The sequence below is a fragment of the Elgaria multicarinata genome, chromosome 2, assembly GCF_023053635.1.
Source record: "Elgaria multicarinata webbii isolate HBS135686 ecotype San Diego chromosome 2, rElgMul1.1.pri, whole genome shotgun sequence".
NCBI classification, from domain to species: Eukaryota; Metazoa; Chordata; class Lepidosauria; order Squamata; family Anguidae; genus Elgaria; species Elgaria multicarinata.
Genome location: NC_086172.1, coordinates 81,707,544 through 81,727,472, shown reverse-complemented (window position 1 = coordinate 81,727,472; position 19,929 = coordinate 81,707,544). Strand labels below are relative to the sequence as shown.

Sequence of the window (19,929 nt, the reverse complement as noted above, 5' to 3'; positions counted from 1 at the left end):
GCTGTAGACACTGAGGTTACTCCCACTTGCATGCTTTGTTCTCCACATTCACATGGTCCAGCACTCCTAGCATCACTAGAATTTCAGCACCCCCAGGGTGACCATATGGAAAGGCGGCCAGGTCTCCTGTATCTTTAACAGTTGAATAGAAAAGGGAATTTCAGCGGGTGTCATTTGTACGTATGCAGCACCTGGTGAAATTCCCTCTTCATCACAACAGTTAAAGCTGCAGGAGCCCTGCCCTTGTCTGTATCTGGTCATTCTATTATAGCTACAAATGACACCTGCTGAAATTCCCTTTTCTATACAACTGTTAAAGACACAGGAGCCCTGTCCTCCTTTTCATATGGCCATGCTACATTACACGTAAGAGAGGATTCAAGCTTCGCCTTCCCACTGACAGTTTTCTGCAGTGAGTTTTTGTCAGGAACTGAAATTTGCATTCAGGTGGACTGTGCCATATGGAACCACATCAGAAGGGCAATACCACATGGTATTTCTGAAGGTGTGACTTATTGGAGATGAATCCTCTTGACTGGGCAGGAGGAGGGATGTGTGTGCTATGGTTCTGCAACTAAGAAAAAATAGGCAAGGAAGTGAAATACTACTTTACATGACTGAAAAAAAACATTTACCCTAAACCCACCCATGATGAGCAGCAGCTATTGAATTTCCCATCACTCTGCAGCTAATACACTCTACCATGCTCCTTTCACCCTTCACCAATGGGGGTTCCAAGCAAAGACCTGGTTCTGCATCTCATTCTACCCTATAAAAGTCATTTCTGCTAGACTTCACAGAAATGAAGGACTGACCCCAATAGTCCCAAGTCAATGGCAAATATGATCACTAGCTAAAGCATTTTCTTTGTCCAGGCAGCTTCCCCACATTATCCCAGCAGTAGAGTATTCATCAATTCCACCTGGGAATTAGTTTGTTTATTTAATTAGGTATTTATTAGCCCACTTTCCTATTTGAAAGACAAATTCCCAGAGCAGATAACAATAGCCCCATGGGTAATAATTTAATAAAATATTTAAATAAGAAGATAATATACAAAATAACAAACCACAGAATTAAAACAGTTTAAGCATCTAAAATAGAGAGACAGGGGCCAGGTCTACAACAAGCAGATATAACACTTTGAAAACGGTATATATAATGTGCCCTCGGCCCAATCAGTTGTCAAAACTGTTATAGAATCATAGAACAGTAGAGTTGGAAGGGACCTATAAGACCATAAACTGTTATAAAGCACTAGTGTAGATTCTGCCAGGATTTTTTTAAAAAACATACTTAATAAAACTGTAGAATAAAATCATTCAGCATAAAAACCTTCTGGTCAGTGATCAATGAACACCAGCTCAATTGCCTTGGGCAGGATTCTTAACCTGGCACCTAAAAATTTCTGGGGAAAGTCTCACTAAGGAGAGCATTCTGTAAATGGAGTGCCACCACCAAAAAGGTCCCTTCCCCAGTTACCACCCATCTCAGCTCTGAAGATGGAGCGCACAGAGAAAGGCCTCTGTGGCAGATCTTAAATCTGGGACACATTCATCATCGCTTTATTTGCATACCACTTTTCCATATACATTACACTCAAAGTAACTCAAAACAAAAGCATGATATACAGAAAGCAATGCAAATAACAACAACAACAACAACAACAATAATAATTTTATTTGTTACCCGCCTCTCCCTCTGGATCGAGGTGGGGTACAACACAAATGCCATAAATTACATATAATTAAAACATTTAAAACTAATACATTATTAAAAGCAGCACATTATTAAAAGGCATCTTAAAATTCAACTTCATCACCATACATTATATCCACATAAAAGACTATTCAAAACAGTGTCATAAGAGAAAAACATAATGAAATAATAAATAAATATTAAAGTATCTGAATTAATTAATTATTCAATATTTTTTAAAAAAAAACCCTGAGCTTGATGTTAGCAGTAACACAGAGTGGAGCCTTTTAAAGACCTGCAGAGGGAGGCAGGGGCAGCCCTAGGTGTAAGCAGGAACAGGGTGGATCAAGCTCAGCCTTAGATGATAAGAGGCAGATAGCAAAGCTCTTACCTCTTGCATTTGTACTATGGTATGGTCATATGGTAGAAGGCAATCCTTCAGGTATCCCAGTTCCAAGCCATTGAAATCTGCATTGACCGTGCATCTGCTTATGATAACCAGGTATCCTTATCTACCTCGATCTAAATATGTGGTAGGGTCATCACATAGCTACTACTAGTGAGGTGCCCACATGAAATCTGGTTCTCCTGTTCTATGTGCACCCCAAGGCTAGCTTTGAGTGCAAGGAGTGTGTTTCACTCTGCTAGGTCAGGCCCTGAATCTTTTCCAGGCACGTGGTGGTTTGCAAAGGGTGCTGCACATCCTGTTTGTCATCTTAGTCACAGTCTTTGAAAAAGCAAGCCAAGCACACTCAAGTGTGATCAATCTGGGGTGTGTGGGGGGAGGAATCACCCCTGTGTGGGCACCACCCTGAGAGTACTTACACTGATGGAGCCTCATCAATCCATAAGTAGTTTGTGTGCAGCAAGATCCATCTGAAAAATCTGGGTGGTGTTGAATGCAATTATTCCCTATATGATGTTCAATTGTTGCTCAACCAATGCAGAAATTTAGACCTCCTTAGCTATGAATCCCTGGAGTAGTGACCTGCTCCTAATACAAACAAGTAGAAGAGAAGGCTATATTTTTAAGGGGTATTGGGTGAAAACTGGTCATCTTGTCCACCCTTTGCACTGCTGAGGCAAGTTTGACCAATCTCAGTCAGCTCTTAGTATCATTCAGACCCACTGTATATGAAAAGCAAAGATCATAGACCAGGGTGCCTTGTGCCAGCAGTGCTTGTATGATGAAGATACATTTCATAAAGCTAAATGGCATTCTTTTCAGAATGGGTAGCACTCTTGAGTGAAATCCAATGCCATGCAAGCAACTTTCACTCCATTCAATGAAACTTTACATGCACAAAAATCTGTAGATTTTGAGGGCATGCAGGGGCTGCAGAGGAGAACGGGAACTGTCCCCTCCCCCCTTCTGGTGACAGAAACCGTTCTGTCTACAGGTGGAGTTAATTGGATACCACCCTTCCCTGTGAGAACTACTGCTATTATGCAGGCATGCTCAGACCTGAAAAACCAGGACATGATGATACTATTTCAGCAAAACCATTCCTTCTTCTCAGTTCACTAGCATTTATTCACACCATTCCCTTTCTGTCTTCTACTCGACCTGTTGCAAAATTTCTGGATATGTTCTAGGTAATAAAGAGAAGGACCCTTCTGATGCTGGTGACAATTAGAAAACCCAGGTTATTTATTTATTGCATGTTTATCCTACCTTTGTTTAAAAAAAAAAGGCATGATGGTATACATGGTCTCACCATCACCACCTTTTTATCCTTGCAACAACACTATGAGATTGTTTAGACTGAGACATAGTAATTGGCCCAAGGTTGCCCAGTGAGCTTTGTGGCTGAGCATAGCTTAGAGCTTTCAGCATAGGGAAGCCATATGGAAGGAGGACAGGGCTCAAGTATCTTTAACAGTTGCGTTGAAAATTAAAGCAGCAGGAGCCCTGCCCTCTTGATATGAAAGAGGGCAGGGCTCCTGCAGCTTTAACTGTTGTAATGAAGAGGGAATTTCACCAGGTGCTGCATGCATACAAATGACACTGGCTGAAGTTCCCTTTTCAACGCAAAGATACTGGAGCCCTGTCCTCCTTTTCATATGTTCACCCTGCTTCAGCACATCCAAAACCAGTGCTCTTGTCTGATGCACATGTTTTGGTGATGTTAATATCTGAAGCAGGCTTTGAAATGATCTGCTGAACATACTTTTGGAAGTGTGCAGTAAATGCCTGTTCCATTAAAAGGCCTTGTCAGAAGGGTCTTAGTTGGAGTGAGGAGAATGAAGGTGAAAGATTGACCTGTAAGTTACTTAGCAACTGTAGGGAGAGGATGGGTGCAAGCCATACCAGTGACTTGATACCTGAGAGGCAGTTGATGTTTGGGAATGATACAAGTTACGTCCACAATGTAAGAGCTAAGGCACACATTTTGATCACTACAGTTGCACTGCCAAAACCCGTTACCATATGATAGCTATGTACCAACGTAATTATCATCTTCACTCCCTCTAATAGCAAACTCAGAGGGTGAGTGCTGACAGAACCTAAATCAGAGCAGCCCCATCCCCCCAAAATGGGCATGCTCAGTAGCCATGGAATGTTGAATGTCAGGTGGAAAAGGAAAAAAATGGTAAGCGGGAAATGGCATTGTTGGCTAGAAGGAACCCAGAATAGGAGTGTTACTGTTAGGAGGATACATTTGTGCTATTTTGATGCAGAGCCCACTTTGTCACTCCCTCTGACAGTGAACTCAGCTGATGAGTGCTGATAGGACTGCAGCCAAAGAAGGGCCACTGAGAAGTAAGAGGGAGGTATCAGCATGCTCAGGAGAACCTCATGTTTTCAGAGGTACAAAGTGTAGTGGCTAAAGTGTTGGCTTGGGAGGCGGGAGATCCAGGTTCTAGTCCCCACTCAGCCATGGAAACCCACTGGGTGACTTTGGGCCAGTCACAGACTCTCAGCCCAACCTACCTCACAGGGCTGTTGTTGTGAGGATAAAATGGAGAGGAGGAGGATTATGTATGCCGCCTTGGGTTCCTCAGAGGAAAAAAGGTGGGATATAAATGCAATAATAAATAAAATAAAACAAATAAGGTAGTGGCTTCTACATACTCAGGAGGTGCCCTAGATATGCAGTGGAACGTACCTTCGTGAATTATTAGTATAAGTATTATTTATTATATTTGTACACTGTCCCATAGCCGAAGCTTTCTGAGCAGTTATATAGAATTTTCTTTTTTTTAAAAGTACCACTTAAAAATAAACCAGCTTGACAGGATCTGTGAGCTTACAGAATGTTGATGACAGTTGAGCCTATAGAGAAAGCGAAGGAAAAAGGGGGTTCTAAAGAAGCTATGTCAGACTTTGGGCCCAACTGAAGTGTTTGAAAAGTTACTTAAACCAACATGCAAGGAGGAAGAGTGAGAACAAGTGTGCCAACTCTGCCTCCCCCCACCCTGTGTCACTAATTTCATGGCCTTCTTCATGTTCAGGATGAATGTCTGGAGCAGGGAAGCCTCTTCTCTCCATGGAGGCTCTCTCCACCCAATGTAGGCCTATATATATGGTTTGTTTAGATCAGAGAGCATGAGGAATGGATATAAAAGGAGTGTTGAGGAAGGAGCAGAAGAATGGGCAACCTTTAGCACACTGGCTCAACTGAAGAAATTCAGTTCTTCAGCAGCACTTCTGCTTTCCAGCAACTTGGCTGCTGTGGGTTTCTTCTCTCAGCCCTGAATGTTCCATGGAATCCTCCTATTTACAGACAAGACAATGAGGCACACACAAATAGGTTCAGTCTGTGCTCAAGGTCACACTGTCAGCCAGCAGCAAGACTGGAGCCAGGAACACGGCAAGCCTCTGCTGGCCTCGTATTTTAATAAGAAAGCCACACTCCCTGGCTGATGAATATCAAAGGGAGTGTATTGTGAGCTATTTACTAGACATCCTTCAATCTCAAGAGCAGCTAATGATCTATTTGGTTGCAGCGTGCTGTTTGGCTTGTCACAATCGCTGCCATTTTCTTGCTCCCCTTCTTTCAGCAAAAACAACGTGCTTCTCTGGTCTCCCCCATGCATGTGGCTCAACAGCTTCAAATCTAATTACGCAGAGTCCCAGAGCCCAGAATTTTCCTCAGCACCTTTTTCAGTCGGCGGCCGAGTGCACTGACCCATTCTGAATCCAGAGAGGTGAAAGGTTTCACAAGGCGTGATGAGTTAGCGATATGTGCATGTTAGAGAGCAGGCGCATCACACTTCATTGGGAGAGGCACAGCACTTGAATTGGGGTCATGGCACTGTTTGTCGTTTGCACCACACACAATGGCCTAGGGCACATAGCACAGCTGCCTGCCAATGATGTTCTTGCTTAGAATGGAAAATCTCTCATTCAGCAGAGGTGAGCTTTATAGAATAAGAGCTGGCACAAGTTTATAAGGTCCTTCAAAGTGACCACTTGTGCCCCATACGTGGGATTTCACATGGTCATGACATCACTTAGCATGCACTGGGTTTGTTAATAGCAAAATAAATTCATCCCAGGAGTTGAGTACAGTTCTCCTCTCTCCCACGTGCACTTCAGGATGGATGGGAAAATACTGAGTTTTACCAGAAAATCACTGAAGTAGAAGTTGTAGTTGTAACCATCATTGCCAATTGGATCTACAAATTAAGTCCCCGAGGGATTCCCCTTGTTCAATACCAGTCCATTTTCAGATCTGGCATTATATAAATGCCCAAACCCATTTAGCCTGCTGCTTACAATACAGAATTTAAGCACCATTCAATACATATGAAGCTGCAAAAAGAAAGAAAAGAAAGGAGACTTGCAATTGTTTTGCATTTCTTTCTATAGCTATTCATGTCCAATATAAATCATCTGCAATCAATTACCAATTCCTATGGCTTTCACATTCAGTAGTCACCCCCATAGGGTGCTTCCAGATGAGGCTTTTATCGTGCAATCATGTTTTACAGGGGTCCAGAAGACATCATCTTTCACTAATTTGTTTATAAAAAATACTTCTATATTGCTTAATATATTAAAATCCCTAAGTGGTTCACATTAAAATATGATATAACAGTGTAACAATCCAGGAAAAAATGAAACTTTTTTTAAAAATCCCATGTTTCCCACTGCTTTTTGTCTTTCTTTTCTCTCTCTCTCTCTCTCTCTCTCTCTCTCTCTCTCTCACACACACACACACACACACACACACACACACACACTGTTGAATAGCAAACACAATAGTTGCAAAATGTGTGATGTAGGGAGCCTGTATGGTGTAGGGTTAGAGTGCTGGACTGGGACTCTGGAGATCTAGGTTCTAGTCCCCACTCAAACATGAAACACCCAGGGTAACTAGGCTAGTCGCTGACACTCAGCCTAACCTACCTCACAGAGTTGTTGTGAGAATAGCATGGAGATGAGTAGGATCATGTAAGCCACCTTGAGTTCCTTCAAAGAGGAAAAAAGGTGGGATATATGGTTAATAATAATGTACTTTGACTGGTAGCATTAGGAGCCCTCTGTCTGGAAGCAACCATAGACTCTGGGTACAAAGCCAATCTGGTGTTAGCTGCTGATAACCTCATTACATCTAATGGCTATAAGAACTATCTAGTAAAGTAACATTCTGTGTAACCTTTTAGCACATCGCACACTGATTTGTGCAACACTACTGTTTCAAACCACTTTCACCAACAACTCTTCCTGCAGCCAATTTAGGTTCCAAACAGGGTCGTCATTAACAAATAGCAGCTATCAGGTCACTGATCACTGACCCTAACCTCTTCAAGTCCTAAGTACCCTCCAATAATGATTCACAGTTAATACTAAGGATGTACATATCACAAAGTTACCAGGCCTTCTACACCAAATGTTAGGTACTTTTCATCTACCCAAGTGTCATCTTTGCTCACCTTCACTCCTTGCACAGCAGCAGCCTCAAGGATTACTGATTGGGTTTAGTTCAGGGAATTGCTAATTAGTGAGTAGAAGGGATATCCCTGGGGCTGTCTTTCCATGTTTAGATGTCTACAGCCTCAGGATTGGACTAACGGATAATAGTGATCTATTTTGAAATTCATGTTTATGGGCCATATATAAATGGATACTTCTGGAGACAGATCAAGTTGCTATTGCCTCCTCTTCAGGACATGTGCTCATCTAGGCATGCCAAGGACAGTCTTATGCAGCTCCCCTACCAGGTCTCCTTGGGAAATATCTGCTCTCTCTGGCCTCTGAATCTTGCCCAGGAAGCCTGGGCATTTAATGTGGGTTTTGTTCAGCTGCTGTATCTTGAAATCTCTTCACTGTGGTTCTACAGTATTTGTTTCCTTGCCAGTTTCATTTCTTATGCTTTCCTCTTCTTTTTTTCTCTTCCCTGTCTGTCTGTCTCTTTTATCTGTGTCCTGCTCACTGAACCCGGGGTCTCGTCGCTCCCCTGGTCGGATCACCTCTGGACAGGGAAGGCCGCATGGTGGTGCTATCCCTTGTTTTGGGTCTCTCAGAACAGGACGACTTTGCCAATATACCAGATCTACAAACCACTGGGAACCAGCAGAACCAGAACTCTCAGGGGGACAAGAGGTATGAGTAGGAGACAGGGACTCTCAGCAGCAGCAAACAGCAAGAGGAAAGAAAGCCTCATGAGGAGGCTTCTTCTATCATGGCCCATGAGAGTGGAAGGCTGGTTCAGGAGATGAAGAAGCCCCAAGAATCCTGGTATCACACCTAGGACCATACTTCTTCCCTCCTGCTTGGAACCTCATTCTCTCTCTCTTTCCAATTGCCAGGGCTCTCTTGAAGAGAGGCATTGGAATGCCATGGCCATTTCTTTCCCAAGTGCATACTCTGGTGGGAATTCCAGCATCATTCTACAAACTACTTTTTCCATTCCATCCAATTCTTTATCCCTTCAATTTCCCACACTGATAGTTAGCCTGTTCGGACATAACGGTGGCAAATCATGGATTAATTTAATTATCCCACAATGCACACTGCCATCATTTTGAATATGCAACCTCTGATCGGCCCAAACATGATCTGAACCTGGAAACTATACTTAATTGTGAGTTAAACAAACCAGCGTTAACCTAACAACTAATTGTAGGTTAACTTTGAGTTGTTTAACCTACAATTAGCCCATAAAGTCTAGTTTCAGACATCATGGAGCAACTTCCAATTGGAGGTTGCATATTTAAAGAGACAGTGGTATGTGCCATGGCAAATCATGGGTTAATTAACCCACAACTTGCTGCCATTATGAGCTAACCAGATTAATACATATTATGTATGTGAGGAGTGTGTGTGCCTTATTAAAGGCATTTCTCCTGGGGTTTGTAAGGGAAAAGGACATCCGGTCACCTGGATTCAGCACTGGTCTTGAGAATAGTATCCCTGACTATGTTCTCCATTTTGTTTATACTGCAATTCTATGCATGTTTACTCAGAAGTAAGTGCCACTGAATTTACTGGGTCTAACTTCCAAGGAAGTGTTTTTTAGGATTGCCGCCTAGAGCGGTAAACCTATGCACACTTCCTTGGGAGTACGGCCCACTGAACATAGTGGGATTTACTTATTAGTAAATATGGGCTTGTTTTGTAAGTCTCTCTCTCACACAGTACAATCCATGATACTGGAAAGGATAAGTGTTGAGGGATAATTGCAAATCAGCAGGTGTGCCATGCAGACATGGGGTGGGTAAATTTTGCTCAAGTGCTATACATATATAAAAATATTTGAACTCTGGGGTTCACACATGAAACAGATGCAACTGCCCAGGGAGCTTCGGCTGTTGGGCGGTATAAAAATGCTAATAATAATAATAATAATAATAATAATAATAATAATAATAATAGACATCTAGTCAATAGGTGTTCAACAAACACAGTTTCTTATTATGCTGAGACATGCAGTGTAACCTTGACATTTTGGGATCTTGCAGTGAGAAAAGATCTCATAAGCCCTATGACAGGAGTGGGCAACTTATGGCCTTCCAGATGTTTTAGCCTACAACCCCCATGAGTCTTCATCAGTGGCTATGCTGGCTAGGACTGATGGGAGTTCTAGGCCAAAACATCTAGAGGGCCCCAAGTTGCCTGTACCTTCCCTATAACATAGGGACAGGAAAGTTTCTCTCAATCACTATGCAGAGGCGAACACTTCTCAGTAGTCCCATAACTAAGCTATCCTTCTTCCCCAAATCTTTCCATGAATGTGACAAAGAGATTGGGGATTTAAATTAATCCCAGAGACAGCTGGTGTGAACCACAACACAATCAGAAACCAAATTCAGAATGTATCACCATTGCTGTTAAGCCCAATATAAGCATTGAAGATATTGGTCCCAACCCCAGGTCTACCCATATTCCAGCCTTCCCCAGTGTGCTGCCCTCCAGATGTTTTAGATGACAACTCCCAGCATTCCAGACTATTGGCCATGCTGGGTGGGAATTAAAGTCCAAAACATCTGGATGGCACCATTTATGCTAAATAATAACATGAATAAATTCCTTCGGGTCTGGAATTTAGCATTAGGACAAATCAGGAACATAGAGTGGTCATAAGATGACCCATTCTAAGCCACCTGTGTGCAGCCCATCCTACTGCTGAAGATGCATAAGCATGCCATCACTCCTTGTTATGAGCTACAGTTGAGGACCTTTTATTAAATATAGCTTGCTCCCTGTGGAACAAGAATAGTTCCCCGCTCTTTGCTTTTCCTCTTCCATGCATTCTTTCGCTTGGCTAATGGGATCTAACAGGGTCATATTGTGTGACTCACAGAATAGGCTCTGGGAAGGGAACTGCCTCACTAAAGGCAGAGCCAGGGCCCTCCAACATTTCCCCGAGTGTATTAAATTGCATCACTTAAGGAGAGAAGGTCTGAAGGAGCAGATTTCACATGATCAGTGCATTAATTAACTGGCACCGTTCTCGCCTGCCAACTATTTTTAACTTGCTGTGGCTATGTTGCACTACATATTTTAGCGCTTCCCATTTGATTTGTCCAATTGCACAGTTCATCCTTGCTTTTTCGACCTGCAATTTTAAATAGTAGCAGGTAGATGAGAACCATAGCAATCCAGGGGAAGAGAGAGTCTCTTGGCACGTGTTGGTTCCATAGAGCTCCATCTGGAAAGCTCTTCAATTCACCGCAGTCCCAGTTTGGTGAGAACACCCCTTATTGTTAGAGCCTCAGCTTGAGAAATGGGAACACCTGCATGGGTCTGTTGCATCCCTTACGTAATCCTTCCCACTATTCCAAGGCAGAGCAAGGGAGGCAAATAGAAGCTGCATACATAGTAAGAGACATTTTTCCGGGATTGGATGTGGAGGCATTTCCTGTTTTAATCACATCAACAAGTTGGGGGAAACACACTGAGAAAGAGCTTCACACTTCTATTGCAGGTTCTGTCCCTCATTGTATATCAATATTTTAGTACCAGGATAGAGTAAAGCTTTTCTTTCCAGACTGTCCAGCATGCAATTGTGATGGTGGAGATATCTGGCAAGGGAGAGCAAAGAACTCAGGACTCATTCTTAAAGTGTGTGTGTGTGTGTGTGTGTGTGTGTGTGTGTGTGTGTGTGTGTGTGTGTTTAAAAGAGTTTAAAACTCCCTCTAAGAATGGCATCATTCATTTATATTCTAGATATGACACATGAGGAAGCCAATGCCTACACCAGGTTACTTTACCAATGCATAAGCTGCATTTTATATATTTATGTGTTGCTTTCAAAACAAATGTTTCCTCCAAGGCAGCTTACAATTAAGACCATAAAATGCTTAAAAACAATATATAAAAACATCTAGCTCAATGTTAATTTGTTTTATTTAAATAAAACAGTTTCATTCAGACCAATAAAAATCATATTACCATTATAAACAGAGGGCTCTCTGCATAAAACATAATGTAAGAATCATTCTTTGAGAATGTCTAGGCTGGACTTTGTATGATTTCCAGCCCCATGCCTCTGGAAAAGTAAAAAAAAAAAAAAAACGGGAGGAGAGGATTGGGGGCGTTCCTCCCCCCCCTTTTTTAAAAATTTTATTACCTGTATCTGAGGAGTTCCGCAGATACAGATAATAAAAATAAAAACGGGGAAGGAATGAGGCAGCCAGAGGAGGGCGCAAGAGGGACTGGGCGAACCATGTTTCCTCCCTCTGACACCCTGTTCCTCTCCTCCCCCACTCCGTTTTTACTTTTCCAGAGACGTGGGGCTGCCCATGGCGACCAATCAGGGAGCACCATGGGCTCCACTGCCAAAAAAGTCAGGGTAAGTGCCCAACTTTTTTAGAGCGGAGTTTCCAGGGTTTGCCCCCAGATGGCTTTGCAGTGGCGTCTGTGTCATGTAGATGACGTGCCACTACCGTGAAGCCACCCCAGGGCAAACCCTTCATGTAGACGTGCCCTAAGACTGCTACTTGTGCTCCTAGCAGCTTCCCACTCAGGGCAAGCCACAACTTGAGAAGGGCAATTTGCATCAGAAAAACAGCACAGGATGAGTTAAAATCTCCATCATTCATGGCTTGATAAGGATCAGGATCCTCATGGCTGCTATCCTCTTAAAGAAAAGATGCACAAATGCACATTTAATGTACTAATCTTGTTTTGGCCCTAAATTTAGGGTGACCTTATGGAAAGGAGGACCAGGCTCCTGTATCTTTAACAGTTTGCATAGAAAAAGGAATTTCAGTAGGGGTCATTTGTATGCATAGAGCACCTGGTGAAATTCCCTCTTCATCACAACAGCTAAAACTGCAGGAGCCCTGCCCTCTTTTGTATCTGGTCCCACATTGGGAATTTTATACAAATTGATATGTGGGGTACAAATGCTTTAACTATAAATAAATTCTCAGATATGTTTTTCACGTCACCACAAAACTGCAAAAAATATGAGGCATGTGTTAATAATTGTAGGTTGGTTGGGTGGCTAGACACATAGTTAAGCATTTACAAAATTGCTTCACCATGTGCCAAAATCTGCATATTATTGACATACTTGGTTGGTCATGTGTAACGAGCTTAAGTTGCAACAGGCAGGACGTATCCTCCTAGTATAATCTGTATGAGTAGGAGAAGACGTAGTACAAGCAGTTTAGTCTGGAATATGTTTTCATATCCTCTTAGCAACATAGATTTATTTATTTTCAATTATTTACTGCCCTATTAATCATAAAAGCAATTAACTTAGTGGGGAAATCCTGGTGCCATAGGCCTGGGCAGATATGGTCAGCTTCTCGTAACCCCAAATTTTGTCCCAATCTCATGTAGTCTTGGTACAAAAGAGAGTTTGGAGGCATGATCAATTTTCAATGCCTACAAAAGCTCAGCCTTTCTCACTGTATCCTGGCTATTTAATGCAATAAGTGATCTGAATAGGAAAAAGTCTGGTTATCACCTGCCTTTCTCCTTTCTTAATTCCCTCTGAGGTCCTTTTATACTTTACTAAGGTACAGAAAAAACTCATCTTAGTAAGACATTCAGCTCTGTCTAGACAAGGCTGCACTGCAAAGAACATAAGATAAAAAGAGCTCTGCCGGATCCGACCAAAGGCCTTTCTAATCCAGCATTCTGTTCCCACAGTGGTCAACCAGCTGCCTGTGGAAAGCCCATAAGTAGGACATGAGTGCAGTAGCAACCTCTTGCGCATGCGCCCCAGCAACTGCCACATGGAAGCATACTGCCACTGATACTGGAGGCAAGATGTAGCCATCATGACTAGTAGCTACCAATAGCCTTATCCTCCGTGAATCTGCCTAATCCCCTTTTAAAGCTATCCAAGTTGGTGTCCATCACCATCATTTCTTCCTGCTGCAATGCTCCTCTCCACCTTCTCCAAAAGCAGATAATATGGGAATGAGTGATGCGATCAGAACTTGATGCATTACTGAAGCCACTTGGGATGGAGCTGCTGGGGTCATGGCAACTGGACCCAGCCTCAGTAATGTCTGAACTGGACACCAGTCTCAAGCCCGACATCTTTCAAGCTATTCCCCTTCCCACCTTCCTGATGGAAGCATGTCTCTCCTTATCCCTTCTCCACCTGTGGTCAATTCCTCCCCTGCTTCCTCTGCATCTTCGCCATACTGCTCCTTCACCTCCTACCTCCTCTCCCCTCTTGTCCGCACTTCCCTGCCTGCCCGCCCTATGGAATGTCGATGGTTGTGAAGTGGTTGCAAACAGGCTTGCGATGCAGACTTTGGGGTGCTTGCTGGGGGCGGGGAGGCTTGGTCGGTTCTGGTTGCATTCAACTCCCTTTTACCTCAGTTTATCCTCTCCCCAGTATTCTTGTTTGCAGTGATCAGATGATGTTCTCCTGTCCCCAATGTACCCCGATGTGATACGTCCTTCTCTTCCTTGCACTTTTTCTTCTTCCTTCTAGCCTTGCTGCTACTGTTGCTGCCTGAACTTTCCCTCATTGTGCGCCTTGGCAACTCCAGTCCAGTGCCTTGTCCTGTGGGTGTGGTGGTTGCTTCTTCCTGATTAATCTCGGGGGGGGGGGGCGCATCTCTCTACTGCACCCTGAGTGTGTGTGCACACATCTCTTTTTCCTCCACCCTGTTTCGTTCCATCAGGAGGCACCCTGCAGACCCTGTGATAAAAGACACTCTTCCTTTTCAGTCTCTCTCTCTCTCTCTCTCTCTCTCTCTCTCTCTCTCTCTCTCTCTCTCTCTCTCTTTGCCTGTCCTGTGACTTCTGCAGTAGTCATCAACTCCCAGACAGCTTTGCAGCTGATCCAGTACTCTGGGGTTGCAAAAATAACTCTGAATTTGTCATAACTTCTGACAGTCAATCTCACATGCACTCCCTCTCTCTCTCTCTCTCTCTCTCTCTCTCTCTCTCTCTCATACACACACACACACACTTTATTTTTAACCTTAGTTGTTTTGGGGAGTGGGGGTGGGTTCTTCAGCTATTTCAGTCCCCTTTTATCTATGCACACATGTGCTAGTCTGTGTGCTGGATTTTTGCATGTTCCGAGTGTGACCTTCCCACTATTTGAGTGTGTGTTTCTTGGTTTATCTCTGTGCATATGTTTCATGAGCTTGACACTATCTGTGTATGTTGATCTGTCTCTATGTCTATTGCTCTACATGTTGATGGGTATCAGTATGCTTGGATCTCTCTCTCTCTCTCTGTGTGTGTGTGTGTGTGTATGTGTGTGGTGTGTGCATGTCAGCATGCCAGGAGATGTGCATGTGACAAGCCGTTGCATCCATTGATTGGCACGTGCTGGTCTATCTCTTTTGTGGTTAAAAGAGCATCTGACTTCGTGACACATGTCTTTGGGCTTTCTCCTCCTTGGAGAGCATCTCTCTGATATTATTATTCATCTACCTCTGAACAATTTCTCTCTGTGTGTTTCTTAGGCTTTTTTCACACATCCTGTAGAAAACATCTGTGAGTGAGGAGGTCCATCTGACAGAGACTTAAGCCTGGCACTTTGCCCGGCCAGGGGCTGGTTGGAAACTTCAGTCTTATCTTGAAGGGCTCTTCTCCACACGTTAGGAATCCCTGTGTGTGGAAAGAGCCCTCTGTGTGTGCAGTCATGGCCAGGAGCATAGCTCCATGGTAGAGCAAATATTTTGCATGCAGGAAGTGCAAGGTTCAGCCCATGGCATCTCCAGTTAAAAGACTCAGGAGGCAAGTGGTGGGAATGATCTTTGCCTACGTCCCTGAAAAGCCACTGGCAGTCTGAAATGGGCAAATGGGCTGACCTGGTACAAGTCGAATTCCTGTGTCTTTCCAAACCTTCAAATGAATGCATGTTGGTCGGAGGCAAAGCCCTCCTCCCTTATGTCACACACACACACACACACACACACACACACACACTCATTGCACATGTTCATAATGTGTCAAAAGGACTAGAATAACATAACGAAGTTGCAGGTTGTTGCTGTTCTACAAAAACAATTGAATGTGTGAAACCTGAACACGCTGACCCTGTTCAGACAACACACTTAGGCCATAGCTAGACCTAAGGTTTCTCCCAGGATTGTCCTAGGGTCAAACCTGTTCATCTAAGTGCCACACAGGGCATCCAGCACTCAGGCAGGGACAAACCCGGGATGATCCTGGGATAAACCTTAGGTTTAGCTATGGCCTAAGTAAGCCATGGTGGTTCAGCATTTTACGCTAAACATTATTGCTTAACGTGTCATGTGAACCATTCCTAACCATGGTAGCTACATAACCATGATTTAAACACGCTCACTAGCCATTTGCTGCAAAGGGTTTAGCGGCTTAACCACAGCTTAGTGTGCCATCTGAACAGGCCCGATAAGTCCTGGTTTGCATGGCACACTAAGGTTCAGAATGCTTAACCACCATGGCTTAGTGTGTCATCTGATCAGGGTCAATATGATGGACATGGCTCTGCCATAGACATCACCCAAGAGGAGGTTTCTGAGCCAAATAACAGATATGTGCACCACAATCCAATCCCAACCCCGTGCTGAATTCCACATTCAAATCAAAATACATTCCCTTGGTGTTTCTGGGCTCAGCATCTTCCCCATGTAGACAAACTTGGGTAGATCTGGAAAGCAGCACATTCCCCAGCATGCCATGACTGCTGCACCTATAATCCATGTAACATGGAAGTGGGGCTGGTTTCTCTACCAAAACACTGCATACATTTTGCTTGAACCCATCCTGACAGGTGTTGTATGTACTCTCGTCTATATATTTGTGTGTCAGTGTGTAGGACTTTCTATGTAGGTGTGGTGTGTCTGTCAGCCTATAAATGTGACTAGCTGTCTCCTTGTGTGTCCATTGCCATAATATTTCTGCAGACAATGAGCAAGTTTACGTCTCTTCTAAATGTGCCCTTTCCAGCATTCTGCTTCCTACCAGCTCCTCTCTCTCCTGGCTTACTTCTTTCTCCTGACTTCCTAAGCATGTCCACCTCCTTATGCCAGGTGGAGCAATATGCCCGCCCTAGCTAATTTAGGATTCCATGTCAATGGTGAATTCCACATCTCTGGTGGTATATTTTGAAGTGCAGGTGCTCATCATTACAATCCCCATAACCACACCTCCAAGGAGAGGCAGCTATGTTGAACCAGATCAACAAACCAATTCTAGCATTTTTCATCTCCACCAGGAGCAGATCTTTTATACAGCCAATGGATCTTAATTTCCCATTCAAGATCAATCCACCCCCACAATACTGCATCACAACAGGGAAGACTATATTGTTGCTAGGAAAATTCATTTACCCTCAGCTTACCGTGAGGATCGCAACTGAACTCAGAAGTAGCAGGGAAGTCTGAGGAATGTGGAAGATGACATCCTCATCCCTGCTAATCGAAAAGTACCAGTGTTGCATCCCTGCAAACCATGGCACCACTACACCAGTGTTCCACACTCTTGCAAGTTTCCTGTCACAAGCAGATCTTTGACATGAGAAGCCACTGAAAAAGCATACATCATGCTTGGACCTTCTGGTGGAATTGTAAGACCTTTTTTACTAGATGTTAAAAAAAAAGAACACAAGAAAGTGGAAGACCATCAGATTAGGTGCTATTAAAATTGGGTGTGCTTGACGTATGGGGTAAGTGTAGCCATGGAGTTAAGGATGGAATGTTTTGTTCTTGAAGAAGGCATGTTTGTGTGTGTGTAATAGATTATTGCTTCCTTGGCTCGATTGGTAATCCAGAGCCGTGCTGCTGTGGGGACACAAAGGAAGCCAGTGAGTGAAAGGGATTTCCAGAGGGGCTATCACTTGGCAATTTCTCTCTGCATAGTAAACAGATGTAACCTGAAAGCTGCTGAGATGATGCAGTACTGTGGGGCATGATCAATTGATGACAAGCCTATACAGCATTGCCCAGGTGCATCTGATAAAATGTGGGCATCTATGGAGTTAGTTGACATAACCACAGACCTGGGCATACGTAGACAACCTGCCCAGACCATTTGACTGTGCTCCTTTGCTGGGACATCATGAGACATCCCTTTTATCTCCCAATGTTCAAGTTCCCCAGGTGCTCTGAGCACACTGAAGCTGGCAGCAAAACCATCTGGCCATACGTCATCTCAGAAATTGCCTGTCAAAAGGAAAGCAAACAAAGGCGGTTTCCTCCTTTGTATTTGGAGAAGGTTAACGGCTTGGACAGGAAGGAAGGGAGTTTTCAGGAAGCAACAGAACCAGCCTTGCAGCCCATGAAGCTTCAGCCTTCCCTATCTAGCTCCAGTCCCATGTGTTTCTTAGGCCAAAACCAGGAGATAAATGGCATATCATGTGGCAAATCGTGACCCTCCAGAGGTTTTAGCCTACAACTCCCATCTACCCTAGCAATTACTGAGGAATCATGGGAGTTGTAGACCAAAGCATCTGGAGGGCCACAAGTTGCCCACCCCTGATATAGGTAGCATCAAATCACTCCTAGAAAGATGGACCGTACCTTGTGGTGGGACACATCCAGATGGAAGGGGGCATGAAAATCATGACACCAGAGCAGCCATTGTGCAACATAAAAAGAAGACAGGCCCCTGCTCTGGGGGGATTTACAATCTAAATTTCAATAGAGCACAAGGAGAGGAAAGAGAAGGGTCAGAAGAAAGGATGATTCCTGAGTCCAAGAAGCAAAACAAACGCTGGAGCAAGAGTGAGTCAAACTGGGTTAGGAACCCACAAGGGTAGGTTGTCAGTAGGGGATCAGAGAAATGCAATGGATTATCATAGGAGGTGGCCACAGAGCCACTGGCTCTGACCAGCAGAATGGAGCTTCCCACAGCCCGCCCCCCCCCCACAATAAAGCTGTGGGTAGTCCCCTGCTGCAGAGAAATACACCACTCAGCTTGTTTCCCAGCAGAATTGCACTCCTGACAGCTTGCCAAACAGCTGTTGAGTGGACCATGGGAGCTCAATTCTGCCAGGAAGCAAGGCATGCACCCACTGCACATTTTGTTTCCCAAAAGAGCTGCTGTGGCATGGCAGCACTCTTGATCAAAGTAGCATGAGTGACTGGGGAAGCCACACAAAAGGGTCTTGGAGGCCCACCTGAGGCCCACGGGCTGCGTGTTACCCGCCCTTCCACTAGGGCTTTAGCCCTCTGTTCTCCAGTGGACCCGACACAATGTGTGTGTTTTCTCCCTGACTCAAATGCTACCTTTCTGTTATATCAAAAGCATATGCATCATTTCCCCCCTCTCTCTCTGCCAGGTTACCCGCTGGTGGCAAAGTGGTGAACACAGCCCCTGTGCCAGGGCAGATGCAACATGAGGAGTCTGACCACAAAACAGAGCCTCGCTCATCCGTCTCAGACCTTGTCAATTCCCTGACCAGTGAGATGCTGATGGTGAGTGCTACAAGATTTGCCCAGTTTTTACAATATACATTCCTGTATGGTCTGAAGCAGGGAAGGTCTCCATTCTGAAGCCTCCATATCCACATTCCTTTTTTCCATTCCCAAAGTGCCTCCTCCTGGAAGAAGCAGGGGCTGGCCCTAGAATGAATCAAAACGAAATAGAGCTGTGTGTTGTTATTTGTGGAATGATTTCAACCTCCATTTCTAGAATACTGGAAGAAGGCAAGGCTTGAATTCAACCTCAGTTCTTCTCCTGCCCTGGACAAATCACTCTGGAATCCAAACCAGTGTTTGTGTTTCAGGCTTGGATGACATGTGATGCACGAGATCCATGACTGAATCACCCAGTGGGCCTGTTCAGACAACAGGCTAAACCATGGTTAGGCTGCTAACCCTTTGCAATAAATGGTTAGTGAGCATGTTCAAAGTGTGGTTAAGTAGCCACCATAGTTGGGAATGCTTCACATGACATGCTAAGTCATGGTTCACACAACATGCTAAGCCATAACATTTAGCTCAAAATGCTTAACCACTGCAGCTTAGCGTGTCATCTGAACAGGGTCAATGTTTTTGGTTTTACTTTAAAACAGCTGCAGAAGTTCCAAATTTGTTTGGGGCATCAGTGCTGTGGGGAGTGTGTGACCTTTCCCGGCACACCATTTCCCCCACTTAAAGCCCTCTCCAAAGCTGCTGCTAGCCCCATAGGGAGGAACACTGATGAAATGCAGTCATATCTATGAGCGGGATCTCCCAGCTTTGTAGCTCAACCACGCCAGCACCTGCCACCCTCTTTTGATTCAGGGCTGTAGAGCGGATACTTTAATTTCCTAGGCCTTAGGCCTCCCCGGGCTTTGCATCACCAGCAGCTGAGAGAGCTGACCAGGGTCTGATGTATGCCCAGCTCACAAAAAAGAACGGGGGGGGGGGGGAGGGAGGCACACA

At 44.2% G+C, this 19,929-nt stretch overlaps 1 protein-coding gene across 4 annotated transcripts in view; it reads left to right on the top strand.

The window, feature by feature from the left end:
* SYT7 (synaptotagmin 7) overlaps window positions 1-19,929 on the top strand; it is a 271,828-nt gene that overhangs the window by 211,982 nt on the left and 39,917 nt on the right. For 3 of the 4 annotated variants that reach the window (XM_063117019.1, XM_063117018.1, XM_063117015.1), the window contains 2 exons: window positions 8,129-8,251; window positions 18,843-18,978. In XM_063117019.1, the coding sequence (XP_062973089.1) occupies window positions 8,129-8,251; window positions 18,843-18,978 (259 nt within the window). The remainder of the gene's footprint in view (window positions 1-8,128; window positions 8,252-18,842; window positions 18,979-19,929) is intronic. The other variant, XM_063117016.1, reaches the window with a different exon arrangement.